General features: G+C 36.3%; 1 protein-coding gene and 1 long non-coding RNA gene across 2 annotated transcripts; one reads left to right on the forward strand and one right to left on the reverse strand.

Moving 5' to 3' along the window:
• The first annotated feature begins 614 nt into the window (after positions 1 to 614).
• LOC123322786 lies at positions 615 to 888 on the forward strand. Its single transcript, XR_006539220.1, has 2 exons — positions 615 to 752; positions 809 to 888. It is a non-coding gene; the product is annotated as an uncharacterized LOC123322786 (long non-coding RNA).
• Positions 889 to 17,201: 16,313 nt separating this feature from the next.
• On the reverse strand, positions 17,202 to 17,777 carry LOC123306294. Its single transcript, XM_044888211.1, has one exon. It carries the CDS (start codon positions 17,775 to 17,777, stop codon positions 17,202 to 17,204), a length of 576 nt encoding a protein of 191 aa, XP_044744146.1.
• Between the last annotated feature and the right edge of the window lie 8,447 nt (positions 17,778 to 26,224).

The following is a 26,224-nucleotide window of genomic DNA, read 5'->3' on the forward strand; positions in this document are numbered from 1 at the left end:
GTGTAGAGAACATCGGGAGAATCATTTTTTTCTTATGAAATACTTCCCGTTTTCGAAGCATAAGGGAGATACACGGTGTTTAATGTCATTTTCGAGCGTTATTATATTGAGTGTGGTCGGTTATGTATAAGACTGGAAGTAATGGTTTCTTGTCATATCGTAGTATTTTTGGATGCTTCATTCAGAAATGGTGTAGAGCACCGAAAAAAAAATTACAAAATGGCGGAAAACCTGCAATATTCGTGATTTTTTTTTTCGGTTGCCAAATTGATTTCGTAAATTAACACAATTTTTGAAGGATATCTGTGAAAAAATTTTTTCAGAAATCGAACACAACTTTTTTTTTACATGTCTACAGCGAAAAAAAAATTTCACTCGAAATTGATGAAATTTTTCACGATTGTACTTATTTTCATACCTAACACGAATATCAAAACAGAATCGAAAAATATCAAACGGTTTCGTTTTTACAGCCATTCAAATGTCCCGTTCGAATATCTGAAATAATATTGAATTTGAGAATCGTGGCTATATTGGACTATGTATACTGGTAAAAGGGGGAATTAAGCCCAGTTGAATTTTGTCGACGTTTCGGACATTTATTGTTTATTAATATGTTTTGGATGTTAGAGAGGAAAGATATTTTTAGTGTTTTTAAATTTCCATCATAACTACAGCAAGTTTTGTTGATGATCGAAACAGGTTGACGATCATATATATGTTTTTAATTTCAAATAATTCAAATGAATTAGGTATTTATGTTTATATCCGTAAGTAAGATTTCATTTTAACATCTGCTGCTTTCTAGTCATGATTAAGGACAACCCAATTGTTTTGTATGTGATCAAACAATAAATGTCCGAAACGTCGACAAAATTCAACTGGGCTTAATTCCCCCTTTTACCAGTATACATAGTCCAATATAGCCACGATTCTCAAATTCAATATTATCAAGAATGGACATGAATCATCCCACTAATCTGAAATAATAAAAAAACATGACACAGCTTGTGTTCTTAGGCCCATAATTTTTGAATTTGTATGTCGAAACATTCCAGATTGCAAAATGAATTTAAAAAAATCAGTTAAACTTCATTGAGAGTCGAACTCCCTACTCTGAGTTAAGTATTAATGTGAAATATGGGTCTGTTCTAAGGTTCTAAGTATACATATTAATTTTCGTTGCCGAGCAACAGTAGCTGATAGAATTTGACAGGGTATTTTAATTTTACTGAATAATTCGAGTATATTGAAACGATTTGTATGCAAACGAAAATGAAATATTCACTTTTAGAAAAAAATGATATGGTTCAGGCTTATTATGAAGCGAATTCCTCAGGGAGAAAAGCAAGGGAAATTTACGCTCGCAGATTTCCAAGCCGAAACGTTCCTAATTTTAAAACTTTCATAGAAACAGTGCGTAAATTACGTGAAGAAGGTATTCTTCACCGCAAGAAGAAGGAAACAATCCGAAATAACGAAGAACGTATCCTGGATTTAGTGAGTGAAAATCCGATGGTATCAACGAGAACTCTAACAAATCATCCAAGTGTGAATAAGATTAAATCCACTGTATGGAGAGTTTTGAAAAGAAATCGCTACCATCCGTACCATTTCCATTCATGTCAAACCTTAGAAGAAGGTGATTTTGAGAAGAGGAAAGAATTCTGTGAATTTATTTTAAGAAGGACACGTGAGAATAGGAATTTCCTACGTCTCATACTGTTTACGGATGAAGCAACATTCCACAGAGATGGTTTCTTCAACAAAAAAAATAATATAATATGGCAAAGGGAAAATCCACATGCAACAGTAGCAAAAAATAGCCAGAAGAGATTTTCTGTCAATGTTTGGCGGGAATGAAGGATGGATTCATTATAGGACCTTACATTCTTCCTGAAACATTGACTGGAAATGGCTATAATCAATTTTTGAGGGAAACTCTGCCCGATCTATTGGAAGATATTCCTTTGAGTCACTTTCAAGGAATATGGTACCAGCATGATGGTTGCCCTGCTCACACAGTGAGGAGTGTACGAGAATTTTTAGACTCTCAATACCCTCGCCGATGGATCGGCCGATTGGGACCTGTCGCATGGCCTCCTCGTTCTCCAGATCTTACACCTATGGATTTTTATTTCTGGGGTCATATGAAGAGTCTTGTTTATGATAAGCGAGCTCCAGTGACTTCGAGAGAAGAACTGATTCAAAGAATCGAATCAGCCGCCGAAGAGATTCGCCGAAACCCGGAAATGGTTCGTTCAGCGGTGAATAGTGTGGCGAAAAGGGCGAGAAAGTGTATCCTGAAAAATGGCAACATTTTGGAGAACGAATAATGAATAAATTTTATACTAATAGGTTTTTTTTGTTGCGTTTGTGAAATTGTGGAATTATTCGTAGAAATTTCCGCAATAATGCCATGCCATTAATATCTGGGAAGTATTAACCGCCAAGTTCTACTCAAACTGCATAAATTGGTTTCAAGATAGTTGCAATATTATATTCAGTTAAATTCAAATACTCTGTCAAATTCTATGAGCTGCCATTGCTTGGCAACGAAAATTAAAAACCTTTGAACAGTCTCAATTCAGATTCCACATTTATTTTAATAGGTACTTAACTCAGAGCAGGGAGTCCGACTATCAATGAAGTTTCACTGATTTTTTTAAATTCATTTTGCAATCTGGAATGTTTCGACATACAAATTCAAAAATTATGGGCCTAAGAACACAAGCTGTGTCATGTTTTTTTATTATTTCAGATATTCGAACGGGACATTTGAATGGCTGTAAAAACGAAACCGTTTGATATTTTTCGATTCTGTTTTGATATTCGTGTTAGGTATGAAAGTAAGTACAATCGTGAAAAATTTCATCAATTTCGAGTGAAATTTTTTTTTCGCTGTAGACATGTAAAAAAAAGTTGTGTTCGATTTCTGAAAAAAATTTTTCACAGATATCCTTTAAAAATTGTGTTAATTTAGGAAATGAAAATCACTTTGGCAACCGAAAAAAAAAATCACGAACATTGCAGGTTTTCCGCCATTTTGTAATTTTTTTTTCGGTGCTCTACACCATTTCTGAATGAAGCATCCAAAAATACTACGATATGACAAGAAACCATTACTTCCAGTCTTATACATAACCGACCACACTCAATATAATAACGCTCGAAAATGACAAAACACCGTGTATCTCCCTTATGCTTCGAAAACGGGAAATATTTCATAAGAAAAAAATGATTCTCCCGATGTTCTCTACACGTCATATGAGTTTGTCCAGTTTATGATGAAACACCCTGTATATCCAACCCAGGAATATTCTTATTGATCTAGCATTCTACATTTCCTCATTGTAAGTGTAGGGAAACATATCAAGTATGGCCTCAAGCGCTGCTGTAGGGGCTATGTGCATAGATCCCGTAACACCAACACAGGCCAGCTTTTGCAGTTTCTGCAACCGGCTGCGTGTGGTGACCTCTTCGGTTTTTGTTCACCATGCTAGAGACGCATAGCTGACAATAGGACGTACTACCGCTGTGTATGCCACAGTACCATTCTCGGTTTCATGCCCCAAGTCTTTCCAAAGAGTCTTTTGCGAGCCCACATGGCCGCCGTGACTCTGAAACAGTCTTATTTATGTGTTTTCCCCAGTTGAGTTGGTTGTCCAGGATGACACTTAGATATTTGCACTCACTGGAGAACTTCAGAGACTGGCCATTCAGGAAGTCGAGATTCCCTTTTCTTGTGAACGGGATCCGTGTTATCTTCGAGGGATTGACAGTTAGCCCCCCCTCCTCGCACCACTTTTCGAAAATCCTGAGAGCGGTTTGCTTTAGGCTGCTCAGTGGGCCTTCATGCTTGCCTCTCACAGTCACCACTATGTCGTCGGCGTATGCCTGGACTTTAAAGCCACCTGCCTCTCCAGAAGACCGTCCACCAGACCAAACTCCACAGCAGCGGTGATAGTACCCCTCCATGAGGGCATCCCCCTGCACGTCAGCACGGTCATTTCAGTTTCCCCCAGGTAGGCTATGACGGTTCGCCCTTTCAACATAGCTGATATCCACTTGACAGTGGAGGGTTCTATCCGTTTCCGCTTAGCTGCATTGCATATGGAAACATGTAGGGTATTATGAAAGAACCCCCCAATGTCTCCAAACATTGCGAGCTGAATCTCCTTTGCCACAAGGGTGCCTTCCACCTCTTTGAGAAGATAGTGGAGGGCGTCTACAGTGGATTTACCCGCTGTATAGGCAAATTGTTTCTTATGGAGCTTTAAATTTCCCCTTATAGTGTTGTCAATTCGTTTCTCCATGGAGGTGAGGCATATTTGTCGATAGGATTCAGGCTCTGGGGAGGCTTTCCGACCCCACTTTGTCGGTCGGTTGTTGTGAGGTCTAACACGTCATGGCCATTTTGAGGCGCCATCTATGAATGATTGCTAAGCACCACTGTGATTTTGAACGCCGGCGACCTTTGTTGATTGAATTTCTGTTATTTAGGCCTTATTATCCAACGGGCCTACCATAGTTGAATATGTCATCCCACAAAATGTCGTCGATGTGTCGAACAAAAATAAAATCTGTCACTGATAGTGCGGAAAAATGGGAAGTAGAAACAATGCCACCTGAACGAAAATTGTTTTGGTAAACTCATTGACCATAAAATATATACTAAAATCGCAGTTTATTTCATTGAGAGTGCTGTCGAAATGTCAGAAAAAAATGGAATTGGTAATTTTCAGGAAATCATCATAGTATAAAATCCGACTACTACTGTGGGGTGTTATGTTATTTAAATTGTGTGTAATAAATAATTCCACATCTTTCAGAAGAAAAGTGAAGGAGAGATGTTAATACTTTTAGAACTATGATAATTTTCAGAGTTATTAAATTTTAGGGTTAGTAATCCATTACTGGATATTATTAGTAAGTGTATATTCTTCTGACACTATTTCAGTCTATGTTGTACGCATATTTTGAAATAAAGATATTTCTCTATCTATCATTATCCAGGAGTTCATGTCTATTAGATTGCAAGCAGTGCACCAAAGAAGAAGAAGAGGAATTCTGCTTGGGAATAACCATCGTGGATTCGAATTGGCTACAAATTTGGGATAACTCCTGTTTGGGACTCTCAATTTGCCCGTATTCATTAATCAATTATCAAATATTTGTTTATTTTCCTCTAAGTTATTGTTTGCCAAATTGAATTATGTATTTCCCTTTTTATTGATATTTAAATTTCGCGGCATTGCAAGCTACACGTCTGAAACATCGACAACTGCTGGTTTTTCGGACACATGTTACGTCGTGATTCTTACTGCCGAACGTCGACTCGCTAGTGCTATCAAAAAGTGTCCATAATTACTGCAAAACGTATCAAATTCGATCCAGTGCTGTGATTCAACATCTACAGAAATCCAAGAACCGAGATTTCGGAAAATATTGACGAGGTAAGCAGTTGCCATTAGAATCCTTTTTCTGAGGTGTACTTTCTGGATCATTATATTTATTTCTTTAAATAACTTCTTTTGTTGAACCAGCATTTTTCCTACGTTTACAGGGGAAGGTGACCCAAAACTGAAGATGTTGCTGGATTGGAAGAAAAAAGGACAGATACTATAAAATGGGAAGAAGTGAGTCATCTGAATCCTAGGGTGAAGTGCTACTGAGCACAGTGGGATTTCATAATTTTGGATGAAGGACTTCTGAAGAGGTCCATCGAGAATGACGAGGGTACCGCAGTCAAAAATGAGCTTCTAGGGGACATTTCGGTATCAAGAAATGCTAGACAAGGTGTGTTTTTACAGGGTCAATTGCAGGAAATGCCGGAAATGCAGATTATGTGCTTCATCGAATGGCCCGAGAGGAAATCATAGATCGCCAATCAAGCAGTATAACGTAGGCAGTCCTCTGGAATGCGTCGCCATGGATATTGCTAGCACATTCACAGCAACCGAAGATGGACTGTTGGCGATGGACAACCAAGAGAGCTCGAGATTGTTGAATGTGCTGATCAAACGAGATGTTCAAATGGTTTGGTGTGCCACTCGAGCTACATTCCGATCAAGGACAGAACTTCCAGTCCACCTTTTCCAGAATGTATGCGAATTGCTCAGAATCAAGACGACGAGAACAACGGCCCATCACCCACGGTCAACAACAACAACAACAAACAATCTTTATTTCAAATCAATGGTTACAATAATAAATACTGATAGCAAATGAAATGAAATAGTGTCAAATAAGCAGTTTTAATTCATGAAATCATCGAGACAGTAAGGTTCCCGACTCAGTAGAAGCTTGAAAATCTTCTTCTTGAACAAGTTGAAGTTGTTTTCCCTCTCTATTACCCCAGGTAGACTATTGAAAAGTTTTAGGCATCTGTATTGCATTTGATTTTGACTTGTCGTCAATCTATATTTAGGAAGGTTATATGATGAGGTTCTTGTATTATATCTTTCCTTAAGGTTCCTATACTTGCTGAACAATTCTTGGTTCTAATGAAAAAATAGGAGGCATTCCTGAATATATATCCCATAGATCGTCAAGATTCCTTTTCGTCTGAAAAAACCGCGACATGATTCCCTATAACTCAGTTCACACATTATTCTGAGTGCCTTTTTCTGCAGGACAAATAGAGATGAAACATTACCACTGCCGTAAAAGGTTATTCCGAATCTAAGCTGTGACTCAATTGTTCCATAATATGCAGTTCTTAGTGTTGTGGAGTCAACATACCTTGAGAGAATCCTTAGAGCATAAACTGAAGAACTAGCCTTATTACAAAGTTGTTGTATGTGTGAGTGCCAGCTCAGTTCTTCATCTACATGGAGGCCAAGGAATTTAACACATCTTGATACTGCGTATTGTTGATTTTGTAACGAGATACTCTCTGGTGGTTGTATTCCAGAATTTACAGGATGAAACAGTACAATACCTGTCTTAATTTTATTCAAAATGAGGTTATTTTGGTCGAACCACATCTCAGCTTGCAGGAATACATCCTCAAGCAGCTGCCTCAGCTCTGGCCACAAGGACTTTATCAGCAGGAGGTTTGAGTCATTCTCTTGTGAATTCTGTATGAAATCATTAATATAAATAATGAAAAAAATAGGACCAGCAATACTTCCCTGCGGAACTCCTAATTTCAATTCGAGTGGTTGAGATCTTACATAACCATTGTTGGTAGAAATTTCCACAAGTTGTGTTCTTCCTCTGAAATATGACCGGATCCATTCCATCGCTGGGCCAGCAATACCATACTTCTCCAACTTCTTCAATAAAATGTCGACACTCAAACTATCAAAGGCCTTGGCAAGATCCAAGAACAATCCCAACGCTAAGTCTCCTTCCTCAAAAGCATCCACTATCCCCAAGAGAAACTGAAACACAGCTGTCTGTATGGATTTTCCTTTTAGAAAACCATGCTGATTCTTGGAGAACAAGTTATTCTCTATAAAGTATTGGACAAGTTGGTTACAGAATGCCACCTCAAAAATCTTGGAGAAAGATGGCAAAATACTTATAGGTCTGTAGTTCTTATAATCATTTATATCTCCTTTCTTATGGTTAGGCTTGACTATAGCAATCTTCAAAGCTTCTGGAAATATTCCATGCCTCAAGGAGTTATTCACTATGAAGTTCAGTGGTTTTAATATTTCATCCCTCGTTTCTCTAACAATGTTATTAGATATTCCATCATATCCTCTTGTTTGCTGGTTTTTTAACGATTTTATTATTAACATAAGTTGTTCTTCAGTAATTGAAACGGTTGACATTTCTGTGGTGTGTTGGTTCTCTGGTGTGGTGCCACGTCTTTCTTGCTTATTTCCTTTAGTGTTTATCAAGTTCGATGCTGCATTGACAAAGAAATCGTTTAGTTTATCCGCAACCTCAGGGGAACCCTCCATGGGAAATTTGGTATCATTATTTCCATTCTTCAGGGAATTAATTATTGTCCACACAGTTTTATTCTTGTTGTCTGACTTCTGAATCATTTCCTCATATAATTTAGATTTTTGTTTTATCAATAGCTGATCATATTGTTTCTTGACTTCTTCATATTTTTCTTTGAATTTATCATATTTCATGCTGAGCAGAAGTAGTACATCTAGCTGATTTTTAAGGTGCATAATATGTGGATCTCTGATGATTTTCTTTTGTTTACATTTCGTTGGTATTTTCACATTAGGACAGGCCATATTTAGATGTTCATTATATATTTCATAAAAAAGATTCAACTGTTCATCTACTTTATGTGTTTCCATTTTGTACAGTTCCAACCAGTCTTGATCTCCCAAACTTGCTTTGAACTTCTTCAAATTTTCTGTCGAGTAAATTCTTCTATAACTGAATTTGGGAATTGATCTAGCTTGTCTGAGCGATATCATTTGTGCACTGTGGTCTGATATGTGTGTATGAAGTACCTCAGTGGAAAAGGGGACTTCAAGTCGGGTGTATATAGCATCAATCGAAGATGCAGTTGTTGACGTAATTCTGGTAGGTTCAAAAATATTCTGCTGTTACAGGTGCTGAGAAAATTCAGCCATTCATTCTTCTTTCTTGTTTTTTTTAGCATGTCAATATTGAAGTCTCCAAGTATCATTATTTGTGTATGTTCATTTTTTATATTGTCTAGTATAGATGTTAATTGACTTATCATTGTTTGATAACCATTGTTGTATACGACTATTAAAATAATCTTCTTGCTGTCTATTGAAATTTCAACTGCTGCGCACTCGAATTCCCCACTTCTTGATTTCTTACTGATGTTATTAATTTCTCTAGTTTTTACATCCTTCCTGGCAAATATTGCTACTCCTCCATGTTCACCCGCTTTTCTACAAAATTTGGCCCTCAATGTAAAATCATTTATGCTGTAATAATTAAGTTGTTCTTCTGATTTCCAATGTTCTGTGAGGCTTAGTATTTGGATATCCTTTTCTCTATTATTTCTTCGAGTTTTTCAACACAGTTACCTATTGATCTAACATTCTGATGTAGAATACTGAAATTGTCAATAACCTACAATTTATCATTAACGGTACTTAAATTTGATTCATTGATTGTTGTACATTCGGGATGTTCTTCGGGTCTCTCCGGAAAAAAATTCGGAAGTTGAAATCCCTAATTAGTATACCATTAGGCCAAAAATTTTTGTCCATCAGCAATTCATACATTTCTAATGTTGGGACCCCAACGCTGAAAGAAGAATTATTTCCTTTTGAATCAAGTTTCTTGATGGCATGGTCGATAAAATGAATCGAACTATTGGAAAATATCTCTCTGAAGTGTTCTCTGATCATCATCGAGATTGGGACAGATATTTTCATATATTTACAGATGATCAATAAAAGAATCGACAGGAGAGTCACCAGCCTGTATTATATTCGGTCGAGAAACAAGGTTGCATAGTGACCTGGAGTTTAGATGTAAGCCCGAAATGGAGATAGCTGGTGAGGACAACGTGAGCAACTTGAAGGGCAGCCTACACTACATTCATTAGGCAGACAGAATCTCCAAATAGCGAGTGATCGAATGAAGACTTGGTATGACCACAAAGCTGTGGAAGGTGATTTAGATGTTGGAGACTTGGTCTGGCTATACAACTCCGAGAGGAGAAGAGGATTATCACCGAAGGACTGGGAAGGACCATAAAGGGTGATGAAAGGATCAACGTCGTGATGAAGTCTACCGTATCCAAAAACTACTCAGGGGAAGGAAACCCCTTATAAATCGTTTGGTGAAATACGAGGCAGACTACGACCAACATGACGAAACCCATCTGAGAAGGACGACCACCCAGAAAGTGGAGTATGGTGAGATAAGCATTCAGCAGCAGCAGCAGGATCTCTTATCTGTGACTGAAGGTTATTCGCTAGACCATTGGGTCGCCAAAGACCTACTTATGTCCAGAGGAATAGCATTCGTCAGGAAGAAATTTGGCTGTGTAACTGAGCTCTTCCAACAAAAAAACTCGTCAAGGGAAAGCCTTGGGGCCAGCTAATGGCCGGCATTACCTTTTCTACCTAGTAATCGAGAGGTTATTAGATGCTTTGTAGATAAGACAGAGAAGTCTTCACTGGTCACTTCATTAACAATAACTGGAAGCTTATCGAAGGTCGCCACAATATAGCTTCTGTCGATATTTTTGTAAAATGTATGATCTTTAACGAGTCCGTTTGTCGTGAAGAATAGCTCCAGAGTTAATATTTGCTTGAGAAATAATTTGTGTGGTTAGTTTTTCGAGTACTGCCCAGCGAGCACAAACATCCCTGGGATGTTTCGAAAATGTTGGCATGAGGATGATTTTTTGAAACGTAATATGCACTTCCCAAAGAGTTCTCCAAAGGCTATTGGAAATCTTTATTTGTTCTGATCTCTGCCATCTGTGGCATTTCTTCGTCTACTTACTGAGAGGTACTGGCGAGTTGAAAATCATGTAAACATGTGGATATCTTCTCTAGACATCGCATAATCTGCCCTGAGAGGTTTATTGCAGATAAACAATATACAATTCACCTATTTCATATTGCCGCCATTACCATTTTCTTCGTAGTTTGGACTGTGAACAGTTCGGAGTTGAAAGTTGATTGGTGATTAGTATAATATTAACTACTTCTGTGTTGGTTTTGGTTGTGAATTTAGGATCGATCTCTTCATTGTAACCAAATACAATTAATAAGTAAGTATTACATGGATTAAATGTATAGTATATTGTCCAGAAACATACCTATAACTTCAAAAGAATCCACGCAGCGTGCTTAATTTTATTTGTGTATTTGGGACTTTTAAAGATCATTGTTAATTTGGTTGGAATAATCGAAAAATATGGAAGGTTATAATAATTATTCAAGAAATATCTCTATGAAATTTAAAGCCATATCATCGAGGATTTCAACATATTTCGATAATCTATCTCTGCTGTTGTTATTCCCAAAATATTTTGTCAGATTATTCTTCCGACGATGATGATAATCATTCATCATTTGTGCATCACAAAATAATTCAAATTGTCCCAGAAAAGTTCTTGTTTTTGAAAACTCCTTGATATTGTTCCATCTTTGAATACCAGTACAAATAAATAAAATATAGTTTCGTAAATCAACCTGTTCAGGAGGACATTGAATTCTATGTCTTGAACTTTCATATTGCAGAGCTCTACCCTTCTGCATGCCCCAGCATATCCCATGATTAATACTACCTGAAAGTGGTTATGTCATATTATTTTTTTTTTATTTTTTATTTATTTATTTATATATTAAGTGTACATAGAACAGAATTATATATTATTGTTACCACCATATCCAAATGAGTATTATTTTACATATTCTTCAGAAATTTGTCGATTTGCTCAAAATCAAGAACTTTTGATTTCTTCGGTTTATATTCTTTAGAAAGACTTTTTAATAAACATTGCAATTTAATACATTTTGAAATATCGATGCTCTGTTGTATATTGAGCATGCTGCGTACAATTGAATAAGTTCTCCCTAATGTAGAACTTTTATATGTTTTACTTAAATGTTCGAAATATGCTAATAAAACATTTTCTGAAATTCTAATGACTGAATTCTTTTCAGACCACTTCATGAGTTTTTCATATTCTTTTTCATACAGGGCTTTAGGTTTTTGTGGTATTAATTTATTTAAGACATTATTCGCAATTTCTCTCAATTATGGTGGTGTTAAATCAACTTTTTCACGAATTTAATACGTAATTATAAATTTTTTCAAAATTCGAATTCCGTAATCTGTCAATTTTCGTAAAAGTCACACCAACTGTCAAAATCAAATACAAAAGTCACTAGGATGTATAATCTGAATTTTTTCATTGAATTTCGACAGTATCACACAAAACTTGACAGAAATAGAGGAAATATCGTCTAATACTCGTTGCAGAAGGCAATTCCAACACTCATGCGTTCGTGTTTAAATAGAAGCCCATTCTGCAACTTGCTTTACTCAGACTTGTGATGGCCTTACCATAGGTCTCTACCCAATTTTTCCCCCTAAATACCACAACAGAGTCGTCAGCATATGCAATCATCTCCAATTCGGAAACGGTCTTTCAAATGAATTTGAAATAGTTTCGAAGCGACTCCCCTAACCCCGACTGCCTCCAATCTTTCCAATAATATGCTGTATTCCACCGTGTCGAACGCTTTTTTTAGGTCAATGAATACCGCCAAAACTTTCCGACTATCATTCATAGAGTTCAATACACTCTCCGTGAACTCCCGTAAAGCGTCTGTCGTTGAAACATTCTCCCTAAACCCAAATTGACTACTGCTCAACAAATTAATTCAGGAATGAAACAAGTCTCGCTTTCAAGGATTTCTCAAATATTTTGGCAAAATTGTTGACCAAATCAAAATTAAAAGGTAAGTTTCCTGCTTACATTTACATAATCAACAAAATATAGAAAATTGGGAGTAAATTTTGCTGATGATGTTTCACAACATAATTTCAATCCTAAATATCTCGGGATAAAATAAGATTCTTCATTAAATTTTAAGGTTCATTTGGAAATTTTACGTTCAGAATTGAAATCGAGGATCAACATACTTCAAAAATCAGCTGCTTCTTCTTGGGGTGCTGATGCCATCACACTTCGTACGGCAGCTTTGGTATTAGATTTTTCTGCTGCTGAGTACTATTGCTCTGTTTGGTCCAACAGTCAATAAAATCGATACCCTACTCAATGATTTCAAGAGGGTTGTTACAGAAACTATCAAATCTACACCTCTGCATTGGTAACCTGTTCTGTCAAACATCGTACCACCTCATATTCGCCGACAGGTGGCAGTTTCGAAGTCTTGGAATAAATCCCATTCCTTCACAAATTGGGAATAATAATAATAATCTGGCACTTCTAGAATCTGGTAAATATTCACTAGATTCTAGAAGTGCCAGATTTAAATCTCGTAAGCCTTTGTGGACTAACGATTTTCTTTATTCGACTGATAGCCATAAAGAATTTTGGCAATCAGAGTGGAATTCATGTAATCTCTTTATTAAAGGTTTGATTATTGATCCTTAAAAAAAGTCCCTGGCTTTGATCTTCCTAGAAAAAATGTAAATTGTAAATTGTATATTTGTTTGGTTATGTTCGTCGATGTATTCAAGTAAATTTGTTCATTCTCGCCCTTCATGTATTGCCCTTTGCCCTGATTTTATGTTTACATCTAATTTTTACAATGCTTGTTCAGGCATCTATGTTTTTTTTTGTTCTAGTCTGATTTCACATTTTATCTTCTCTACAATCCTGATAAAGTCTGATGATACATACGAAATGTCGACTTTTGAATGAAGTTTTGTTAACACTTTAATTTTCCCTCATTGCCGTGAAATCCTTATACCTTTTAATTAAGGACGTGATCTTTTATGAATCAATATTATTTATTCGTAAAATTAGAACAGTTGCAAAAATCAAGGCCTTGCGACGTTAGGGAGCTTCGCAACACATTACTAGAATCCGCAGTAAAATCTTTTGTTATTCGTGTCTTTCGCAAAAAAACGAGTGAGTTGAAGATCTAAAACTCTCATTGGTACCTACAAATCGTATCAATATCGTTCAAGTATCTTCCAAGGGCCAATTCACCATGCTTACTCCCCTTGGGCCAAATTTGGTGGAATTAATTACTCATTTCGATTCATGCAATCGAGCAATTTATATTATACTGTTGTCTTATTAATAGAAACCTACAGTACAAATGCGTTAAGAATTGAAGAGTGGCTCTGCATATCTCTCAACATTAACACTTTGAATTTCGAAAGATAAGTTATATCGGTTCATTATGGAGAATAGTGGGCATTCATTGCCATGCAGAAATATTTCTTCATCTTCAGTCGCCTTGTAGAATAATCCATCAGTTGATTCTAGGACCCATTCAGTCGTTCTATATTTCGCACGATTTTAGAGCAGAATCATGACTCTCCGAGAAGTGTAACGCTATTATATAAACTAATTATGGGAGATCGTGAATAATAACGTCCTATGTTCTATAGACTCAACCGACAATTTAAAAATGAATGCGTTCAAAGAAAATCAGATTACACACTATTCCGAACGAATTGGGAAATCTAAAATTTGACATAATTTATATTAATGGTTCGGAAGAAATTGGTTGCTATTTGAATTTCTAGCTGAATGGTCCATTGTTGTATCACGATCACCCTTAAGTGTGCAACAAATCGAATCAGTAAAAATTTATAATAACGGTGGAATTAATATTATTCGAGATTTCACAACGTCGAAACTTCCATCAGGTAAATGAAAATGATGAAACCAGTTTGTATCAAAAATCAATATTTAAGATTTCCTTCTTCTCAAAAACGCCGTGCATTCACAGTTAAAATTGTAACTTTTAGATCAAGATATCATAAAGGTCGACAGACGTAACTCATCTTACCTAAAAACAGAATGGAAGGAATAAAACAAAAAGGTCTTTTCATTTAACTCACAATCAACATGTGGTGTCAAATTTCATTTCATTTCATTGCTGTATCCCGTTACCGAGAATAAATCTACAAAAAAATCGAAAACAAAACTATCGGTGCGATCAAACCTATAATTTCTTAGCGCTACTTGCGACTGTGTGTCCTCCTGTGAATGAAGAGACCTACAGATGAGACTGACCTACTTTACCATACTAGTGCAGTTAATTGGTATTTTATGGCAGTAGGTATGGAGAACTAAGGCACAAAATTCATTTTTTTCCTGAATGAAATACAAACAGGTACAAGTTCATTATAAATGAGGACATCGGAAAACACAAACATAAGAGATGATGGAAACATTCCAAATAATGTGTCCATAATGTATTTTTCTTAGTATCTACCTATTCGGAATTTTTATCGTCATGGAGGTTTTTCGTCGATTATATTACCAATTTTCAGTTCTTCACCAAGGCAAGCTTCAAACTCATCCAGGAATCATATACGGAAAAAACTGCAGATTTCAACATATCTATATATACCTACATAATCCAGAAATTATCATCAGCTTCTTTCAGAAATTGTATGTATATTTTCTTTTCGAAATGCACTGAATCTAATGCGCTTGTAATATTTTTGTTCCAAAGTTCACTTTTAGGAAATTCAATACTCAATACCTGAATTCTCTCAATAATTAGGTTTTTGTTACGGTAAATATACGTTGGTAGTTAACATGAAAACCCTGATGAGAACATTGAAGAAAAATATTTTCATCGGCCGGTAAAGTGCCACTTCACTTTTAATCCCGCAGGAATAAAAAGAATCCTTAAAATGAATCCTTTCACTCCCTAAAAAAGTGCATAATAGTTATTTTCTTATCAAGTGCGGAAAGTCATAGGTACTTGCCCGCACGACACTGCCGTTGCCCGAACGATGCAAAGCAGAGTTCGGGTTAGCAGTTGAGTACGGGCAAGACACTTTCCGCAAGAGTTAGGAACAATATTTTTTCTACCAGCGCACTTGAAATATATAAATATATCCATTTCACGAAAAAGATCATATCTCATTTGATTAATTCATTTATAATGACAGACGTAATTCTGCATGTCGTTACCATGGATATCCCATCGTCGGCGTTCGGTGCATATATACCATAGACATAGAGACATGGACTGAGCAATGTCAGCATGAAAATGTCTTTTTTATAGAAAGAGAGGAATGATCGTCGGGCATTTACCTGTCTCTTTTTTGTTCACATAGTGGGAGTGTGGACCAATCAAAATTCTAGAAAAAGACAACTGCATGCCCGACGTGTGTTTCTCTCTGTCACTTTTTTTGACCGTATTTCATGCATAGGTATAAAGGCACAGTCCATGTCTATATGTCTATGATAGAGACATAGAATTTAATTTACTCTATAATATTTGCGTGCGGGAAAAACTCCTGCTAATCCATTCCCGCACGAAAATGCTTGCGGGAAAGAAATAGCAGGCGTTTTTCCCGCACCTTTTGGGAAAGTGACGCTTTGCAAGTGCGTGCGGGAAAAAGTTAAATGCGCACGCTTGTAGAAAAATAAATAAATCGAATCAATTAATCTAACAGTTCACTGTCCAAATTTTTGATATCAATTCCGAATAAAAGATGGCTCGTCAATTCCATGCAGGAGATATAATGGTTTGAATTCCCATTCAAATTCGGAAAATACTCAGTACCGTGAAATAGAGTGATTTCATGGTTTTTTCAAGTTTATATGGTATTACGTCGAAACTATTTTCACAAAATACGTCGAATTCCAAGTATGCCTAATGAAGCATTATCCAGAAAATTTCGATTCTTCATACAGGGTGCTTTATTGGGTAATGCAGATACAATCAGCCTAGATAGAGGTTACCGAAGTTAAACAACCTATATTTTATGAGTCTACCATTCTTTGCAACCGCAAGATACAGGCTCATTTACTAATTTTTTCCATTTGTTCAAATAATCATAATTCAAATAATCATAATTCACCCCTTACATTTCTATGATAATTTATCCGTTTGTTCTTTATCAGCAGTGCTATCGATTAACAGAATGAAAAAGTCTCATTTCAGGTCCGGCTCCAGTCGAAACAACACCTTCTATATCAATATTTCGAAATTTCATTTACGTATTTGGGAAGAGCAGAAAAAATAAGTAAGATTAAATGCATTTGGTGTTTCCGCATACAACTTCTTCACTTGTTAGCTTGAGTCAAAGTTAGATATGTTTCGAAAATCGGGTGGCACAAAAGTTGATAATATAAATTGTTTTCCCCAAATGGTATAATACTTTTCCAGCTTAAATCATCAACTCTTATATTCTTCTAATTTCTTGATCCCAACCTTATTGAAAAACTAGAGGACTAGAGGATGTCCGTATTTTGGACAAAGTTTATAGTTAATCAAGTTTCAAAAACACCTTGTATGCTTGAATTGATTATCACATTGCGCCCTATGAAAAAAAAGAATTGAACAAGAGGAAGGTTGCTCATTTTATTTATTGAAACACATATACATTATACAAAAAAAATCGACGTATATGGTTCAACGGGTTTCGAAGATTAGTATAAAATATACATATAACAGATATCATCCGACGATTTTCAAATAATGCCGCGTCCCTATCAGAAAAATATTCACACAAAAAATGAAAAATATAACAATCACTGATAACCTTTCTTCTTCTTCTTCCACTTTTGAATAGGACTATGTCCTGTGTTTTCTGCTTTCTGCCTGTTATTGTGTTTCCTGGGACAACGAGTTCCAGCTCTCTTTCCAACGCTTTGGAGGGCGCCCTAATGGTCTGCGTGTGCTGGGTTTTTGTGTTTCCGCCCATTTGGCTAGTCTCTCATCCGGCATCCTCTCCACGTGGTCTCTCCAGAACCTCCTGCGTGCTCTCACCCATCTGACGACATCCTGCACCTCCAGTTCTTCCCTTATGTCTGAACTCCTCACATGGTCTCTGAGTGTTATCCCTTTGATTGATCTTAGTATCCTCATTTCGGTTGTTCTCGCCATTCTCTTCGTTGTCGACGTTTCTGCCCTCGTTTCGGCGGCGTATGTGAGCACTGGTCTCACACACGCTTTGTATATGCGTGTTTTCGCTTTGTGACTCATGGTTTTGTTGTTCCAGACTATATCTCTGAGGCAGCCTCCGATCTTATCTACTTTGTGCGCCTGTGTTCGGACTTCTTCTACGATGCGTCGTTCACTGGATACTGTCACTCCTAGGTAGATAAATCTTGACACTTGCTCTAGGATTTCTCCGTTAATTACTATCTTGCATCGGATAGGCTCTTTGGCGAAAACCATGGTCTTCGATTTCTCGCATTCTCGCAATCATATTCAGCTCTTCTGCAGCTTTTGTGAATTCGTATGCAAGGCGCTGGAGGTCATCTTCATCTTCAGCTGTTAGAAAGACGTCGTCAGCATAGCACATAATACTCAAGGAGCGGCGTCCCATCTTATAGCCTGCCCGTATCGTCTTCACTCTTTCAACAATTCGGTCCATTACAAGATTGAAAAGTAGTGGACTCAGGCTGTCCCCTTGTCGTATGCCAGTGGATATGCTGATCTCCTCAGATAATCCACATTGTGTTTTTATCCTTTCTATGTCTTAAATCTAAATCTCAGTGAACTTCTCAAAGAGTTTCTAACCCTCAACCTTAACCTACCCAAAGAACCAACAAAGAAGTCGATATTACCTCCCACTGTACAAGCAAGATGTAATACTCTATTTATGTGAAAATTTGCATTATAATTGGTTTTGCTCACAGCACACCGAAATAAAGAAGTATTTCTAGTTATTCGACACGGGATATCGAAGTATACCCTGCTCAAAAGCTCAGGGCAGTCTAGGGTCCCGTATCGAATAGAAAATTTCTTCTTCTCCAGCTCGGGATCGAATTCACCACCTTGCGGTATACTAAGCCGACGCTTTAACCACCAAGTCACGGACGCTAATTCCAGCTTATTAAGTAAATTAATTCATACAGGATGTCCGAGTTGAAGTGTCCCTTATTCCACCTTACTGCGGAAACTAAAGAAGCTAGAAGAAAAAGTTAAATACAAAACTTGTCTGTAATCGATTGAACTTTTATTTTTCATAACCCACCTTCATACAGGCTTCTCCGTTTTTTCCCTGTTGGTATCAACTTCCTTATTTTTAATGGAACATCCTGTATATTATTGCATTTTTGAATTCCTTGTCGAATTTTGAAGAAACTTTGGTTTATCAACCACTGTCCTATAGCACCGATTCTGAGATATTCGATTTTTGCCTAAAATTTTGACAACTATAGGTGCTCACTAAAATAGCTGATATTAGTTTTCCCATAAATGTATCAGAACCAAATTTTGCTCAGCTCTTGTCAACATTTTGGATCATACGTTAGCATAATTTTTCGTAATGAGCGTATTTCTGCGCAAATGAACGAGAATCACGAAAAATAGTGTTTCCCAACGTGTTTCACACAATATTTATTTTAATTCTGAATAAGATGTGACTATTCCAATGCAAATAAAAACTAACAAAACGTCTATACAAGCGTCCTCCGCAGATGGCTTTTGAATCGCCTAGTGACGGAAATATTTAATTTTTTACTTGGTTGCTATGGAAGGAAGTATCGTTCAATCATCAGCTGCGAAATATTTTACGTTTCAAAACGTCAATGAGTTTTCAAAAGTGCTACTTTATATGTCGAATTAAAAAAAAAATAATTAGGGTTTGAGTATTAAAAAAATCTCGTAACTCAGACTTGTGAATTCGTGAAGACGGAGGACAGTTTAAACACTCACTCTGGTGGAATTTTATTTTATGTTCTTAGTCGTTATTTTAATGTTTTTCTGGTAATTTTCTGCTTGATTGATAACTCCATCACTACTTTATATAAGCGTCGGTTATTACTTATAATTTTCAAATAAAAATATTCCGTAAAAGGTACACAATATCGAGTTTTACCAAGCGTACCTTCTTGGTGTAAAATTGAATTTTTTTTATGTTGCCTTGACATTTTGATTAATATATCTAACCTTAAAAATGATTATGTTCAATATCACTTGGTACAAACCATAGACTATCTGTGCATGAAAAACGGTCAAAAAAAGTGACATAGAGAAACTGAACATCGGCCTCGGGCCTGCTGGTTGTTTTTTTATAGAATTTTGATTGGTTCGCACTCACCAATATGTCAACAGAAAAGAGAGAGGTATTGGCCCGGCCATCATTTCTCTCTTTCTATAAAATAGAAAATTTAATGCTAGTATTGCTCAGTCTATGTCTCTATGTCTATTGTACGAACCGTGTAACTACCGCCATCTATGAGTCGGATACAGAAATGAATTAATGGGATATATCAGATTTCAAAATATATTCGTATAAAAGTTCATTACAATATTGACAGTAGTTTCAGTTTTCTACCTATCCTAGAGGCTAGGTTACCCTGTCTAATAAAGATCTAGTATTAACTTTCCTCGAAGCAAAACAGAAAATTGAGGATACTCATTGAATTTTCCTAATATAATTCTTGTTGTCGTAGATGTGATAATTACAACTTATGTCAATATCGTCAATGAATAAATAGAAAAAAGGCAAAATTGTGAGAAACCCAGATAGATATTTCGTGGAATTAGAAAAAGGTATAGGAAAGTGTATTTGTGGAATATCTTGATCTAAATGTTGATTATTGGCAAACAATATACATTTCGAAACAATAATCATTATTTCATTATCATGCTGAATTATATCTCTTTACAAATAAATTAGGCATGTACTACCTTAAATTACCTTACAATGGGACATGCTCAATGAACAGGTCCCATTACGATCTTTCCATTTCAAGAAGTGATGGTTCAATTCGGAAAATCAATCTGATAATAAACTAACTATCACTTCATTCACATAACCCGGAAATCGTGCTGAAATATTACCGTTCATCAGTTCATCTGTAATTAAGATTGGATTGATATGGAGTTTAACTAGGAAATTGCTGAATATATTCAAATGATCTAATCGAACGTCAACTACACTATTATATTCTTCTCAAAATGTTGTGCTTTTTGAATTCGGTGCCTCAGTTTTGGATCAGCTGATTTCTTGGTGTTACAGACCTGGTATTCAGAGGTCTAACGCTATTAATCATATTCATGATATTTTTTGCAGGGTGTAAATGAGTAGATGTCACCGTCACAAATACTGTAGCTGTTCGATTCGTTTTACAGCGCTTACTTAGATGATATAGCTGCTTAAAGATATCATCCGACAAACAATTTTTGATTTTTTGTTAGTAACCAGGAAACAGAAATAAAATTAGACGAACATTCTGTAGGAGCGAGCAAACAATCAAGAAAAAATTTTTGTGTTGTTCCCCTATAGTTGCAAGAGGTGGAAAAAGTCACCCCTGAAATTTGTTTGAAAAAAATTTTTTTCTTTATTCATATTATGCTATTGAAAAATCTAGTTTTTGATAGCTTGATTAATTTTGAACAAAAGAAGATTGAAAATTAACGGACTCTGAGGAAAAATATTCCATCAAGAGATACGTCGCTTGAGCCGTTTAGGCTTGAATTTACCTAATTGGCGTACCTATATCATGCTGACTTCAAAGAGGATCACCACCGAAATTGTGTTTATTGCCTGCCCTGTTTTCATTTCTGCTCAATTTCATTTCTGTCAGTGCTTGATATTCTTCGAAATTTGTTTGGACTCTATTATGAAAAGAAATTAAATATGCATTCGTATAAATATTTTAATGTCTTCACAACGTATCATATCGTATGCTCTGAGTTCTCCTTCTATTTCTTCACAGATTATCGTTTTGAGCTAATTTTTTTTTTCCTTTCAGACATTGGAAAAATGTATAGGACACGTACAATACATGCAAGAGAAGAAAAAAGTATGAACAATCAAAAAAAAAAAAGTATGAACAATAAAATATAAATTCTGAATTGTATATAAAAAATATTAATTTACGCTATAAAAGCACTCTTTTAATAGTTATGATTTCACTTCATTTTTGAACGGCTTATCATTGAGATTTTTGAATTTTTTTGGCAATTTGTTGTATAGTTTCATGGCCGCGAAAGATGGGGACAATTCTTATATCGCAGTACTATGCCTCGGTAGTCGGTATGCACAATATATTTTTATGGGTTGTTTCGTACTAGTGAAAATCTGTATGTTTATTCATAGCGTTCAAATTTGAACGTATATAATATAGGAGACACTCCAAGATGGATGTACAGGGAGGGGCAAAATCTTATGCTCTCTGAAAACTGATCTGCATGAATCCTGTGGTTGAAATTGAAAATGAGTCGGATTGTTCTCTTCTGGGCTCTGAATGCACGAATGCTCGTTGTTGAGTTACCCCATGGAACAACATTATAGCTCAAATAGCTGTATTCTATACTATAATAGATCAATAGCAAAGCATCAGATGGAAGTGCACTCTGTGACGCAATATTGCATAATATGAAGTGTTGATTTTTTTGCATACATGATTCACACTATATTGCCATTACAAATAAAAACGAACTTTACACATTCGGCTGACTGCAAATAGCCTTTTTGGTGTTGAACAGCAAAAGTTTCGGTAAGTTGTTAACGAACTTGAAATTTGATTATTTCGGTTTTCTTCAAGTTTACAACAAGTGAACTTTTTTGATACCGATCAATAAAACCTTGAATTACATTTTCACAGAGTGTTTTAAATTCTAAAAAACTAATTGCTTTGATTGCAACTGAAGTATCGTCAGCGAAAAGAATAACATTAGATGCTATAATGTAATCCGGTAACTCGTTAATGCAAAGTATAAAGAGCAGCGTTCCTAGAACGGATACCTGAAGTATGCCTACTAGATTAGTAATATTTTTTTGTTTTTTTTTTGTGTGAAATATTGTTATAGAATTGTTTACCAAACTATTATTTGTAGAATAATCAATATTTTCTCTTTCATAACCAGGCTGAAGGAGCTCGGTCAATGGCATTTTGGATTTTTATCCATTGAAGAACATTTATGACTTTAGCCTTGCGGTTTTCACACTCCACTCCAGAGGAAAATTCACTTATCCCAGATATCTCAGATATCAAAAGGATTAAGCTCTGTTGAAGCCCTTTCCAGGTTTTCGGGCTCGTGGTGGTGGTCGGGTCCGGGTCGCTCCTCGGCTCCCTGCTGTAGGTTGGATTCCTGCTATACCCAAACTTCCTTTCGGAGCAGACGGTGTTCTTCTGCATTCCCCATGTACTTGCGTACAGTTCTCGCCGTTCCGAGCAGTACCGCCTTCTGCATGACTCTATAGATATTTTCGTTGAACTGAAGTTTCCTCAAGTTCTCTAGTAGTTTCTTCGGTATCAGGCTTGTAGATGAAATGACAATAGGGATGGTCTTGATATATTTCAGCTTCCACTGTCTTCTGGTTTGTTCCTCGAGATCTCTGTATTTTGAAATTTTTCAGTGTGCCTATCTAGAAGATTGTTAATATTTGGGATTGCCACGTCGATGAATAGTGCTTTGTCCTCATCCTTATTGAGCAATATGAGGTCTGGTCTATTGTGGGTTATTTTCCGGTCTATGCGAACCGTGCGATCACAGTAGAGCTTGTGATGTTCATTTTCCAACACAGCATCCGGATGGTAATTGTAATAAGGAACCTTTTTCGAACTTAGAAGTTGGTGTTTTAGTGCCAATTCTTGGTGAAGAATCTTGGCAACATCATCATGTCTATTTTTGTGCTCCGTGCCCGCGAACTTCTGACATCTCCCGGTTATGTGCTGGATGGTTTCATGTGTCGCACAGCCATAACGACAGCTATCGTCCGCCATTGAGGAATCCTTGGCGATATATTTCATGTAATTTCTTGTTGGAATCGCCTGATCCTGGATGGCGAGCATGAAGCCCTCTGTCTCAGGAAACAACCTTCCGGAAGTCAACCAGTAGTTCGACGCAGATATGTCGACGTAATCATGGTTGACCTCGTTCTGGTGCCTTCCATGCAAAGGTTTGCCAATCAGTTTCTGCATTTTACTTTCTGCAGAGTGTTCGACGGTTTCAAAGTGATCCTGTTGTAGCTTTAATGGTGTAGAACTATCAGCAACACAAACTACTCGATGGAGTTCTGACGAAGCAGCCTTGTTCAGGAAATATTTTCGAAGTCCTTCAATTTCCTGGGACATACGGTTGGACAAATCAACAATTCCTCTACCTCCAAGATGTGGCAGCTCCGTCCGTTCTATTGAGCTTTTGGGGTGATATTTATTTTATTAAGTCAGCATCGTCCTTATTTTTCTCTGTAAAGCTGCTAAAATCGGTGGTCGTCCAAGAGATGATACCAAATGAATAGCCCATCTCCGAGCAAGCGTAGGTGTTAATCGCTTTTATCAGATTCTTGCTGTTAAGACCAGTTCTCATTATCCTTCTCAATCTTCGGGTGAACTCCTCCGTTAATTCTTTCTTCATCTGGGTCTGATTGATTTTTCTTGCCTGTTTTATGCATAGATACTTGTATGTGTCTCCTTCCTTTAATGCTTCAATTTCTGCACCTTCCTTGAGTTTGAACGCACCATCTTCTATTTTCCCTCTCGTTATGTTCAGCAGTCGCCATTTTTTTAGTCCAAACTTCATTTTGATGTCTTCCGAGAATCCTTCCACTATTTTAAGCATATCGTCCATGTAAAGGAGATGATTCAGTTTCATCATAGTTCTACTGCCGCTCTTGATGGAAAATCCGTAGTTCGTAGAATTCAATCTATGAGACAAGGGATTCAGGGCCATGCAGAACAACAGAGTGCTCAGCGAGTCTCCTTGGAAAATTCCGCGTCTTATTGGAATAGGTCCTGTTGTAATGGTGCTTTCATTTGAAGACTAGTACGCCAGGTTGACATGGCTTTTTTCAGGAACTTAACAATATTGGGATTCACCTTGTAAATCTTCAAGATCGTCAAGAGCCATTCGTGAGGTATAGAATCGAATGCTTTTTTGTAGTCTATGTACGCAGCGTACAGATTCCCTCGCTTGGAGAACGCTTGATTGCAGATAACTGACTCTATTATTAGTTGTTCTTTGCACCCTCGGCTGTCTTTGGTGCATCCTTTCTGTTGCATGGCGATGATGTTATTCCTGTCGCAATGGTTGTGAATTCGGTTCGAAATGCACGATGTGATCAATTTGTACATCGTTAGAAGACATGTGATTGGTAGGTACATATTTAGTACCTAGGAGTGTTTTTTAAATTTGAATGGAAATTAAAACCACTCTATCTGCAGAAGTGAATCACCAATTTATACAAAATTTGAAATAGATTTTCTATATATCTGCGTGAACAGTGTGAACACTAAGATTCATTTATTCAATTCGCCAAATAATATTGCATGGTACCATCCAGGTTGCCGAGGACTATTTTTTTTTTCTTGGTAGTGACAACGAGAATCGCTTAGTTCTTGTTTCATTTTGCCTATTTCTTATCCATCAATTTATAGATTATTCTTGCTTATTAAATGACTTAACAATAAATAATTGTTTGGAATCCATCCTTGAATTACGCTTCAGAAAACTAATGTATTCTATCGAATGAAAACCAAAATTAACATTCAATAATGTTGATTGAATTCGTGAAGATTACTGCTTGTCTGAACGTATCACTTTCCGCACTTGTTCGGAGAATAACTATTATTTTGACTATGGACGAAAATTAAATTATTGACACATTATATGCAGTTGCTTGAGAAGAATTAATGTTGGTTTTTTCTTTGGCCAAAGGTTGAAGACGCTATATCAGTAGTTGGTCAAAATAGTTAAAAGGAATTTCGAAGCATAGGGGAGCTTCACCTTTGAACAAAAATTCTACAGAAATTAACAATTGACAGGACAACTCGCTCGTGATTATGCCTGTTTATTTTTAATGCTTTTATATAATAAAAATGATATTATATATTTATTGATTTATCAAGACATTCACAATTTATAGGACAAGTCTACTTGCTTGCATAAAAAAATTAATCACATTTATTGAAAATTCTTAAGACTGTGTCAGTGGGTTACTCATTAACCATTGCTTCTATAAATAAATAAAGATTTTCATTTCAAAACAATTCACTGGAATGAAATAGTGTCAATAAAAAGCATCGTTCGCCCAGAAAATTCTTCCCTACTATAAGGTTCAATAGTAAATTAAAAATTTTCTTCTTGAGAAGTTTTAGAGTATCTATTTTCTGTGTATCTTTAGGCAGATTTTTTTTTTATTTCAAGCATCTGTACTTTGTTTGCCTCTGAGTAGTTTATAGATTGTTTCTGGGCAAAGTGAATGACAGTGTTCACAAGAAAACTGTCTTATTATTTTTGAGATCGAGATGTTGCGAAAACAGATCTTTGTACTTAAAGAAAAAATCAAAAGTTTGACTACCGCAAAAAAATTTCTTTTACGATTATTAATTAACGTAATCTATTAAACTCGCCGAAATATCAGGGCTGGATTTCAATTAAACACCCTGTATGAATAATCTAGACCTAGTGAGAGCTTGCCACAGGATTATAGCTAACATATTGACAGTCAATATGTACGATTCAACATCCAATATTGACCAATATTTCTTTAAAATATGACAACACCTCATTGTGTCCAAAATTTCTCCGGAACGAAAGATATTCAAGATTGCTTTTTTAAATTCCGTTGATATTCAGCCGCATAGTTGTGAAACGCCGAAAATGTGAGAATTTCATTGGTATTACAATACAAGAGAGCATAAAAATTGATACCATTTGGAAAT

Source organism: Coccinella septempunctata, chromosome 1 (assembly GCF_907165205.1).
Source record: "Coccinella septempunctata chromosome 1, icCocSept1.1, whole genome shotgun sequence".
In the NCBI taxonomy this organism is placed as follows: Eukaryota; Metazoa; Arthropoda; class Insecta; order Coleoptera; family Coccinellidae; genus Coccinella; species Coccinella septempunctata.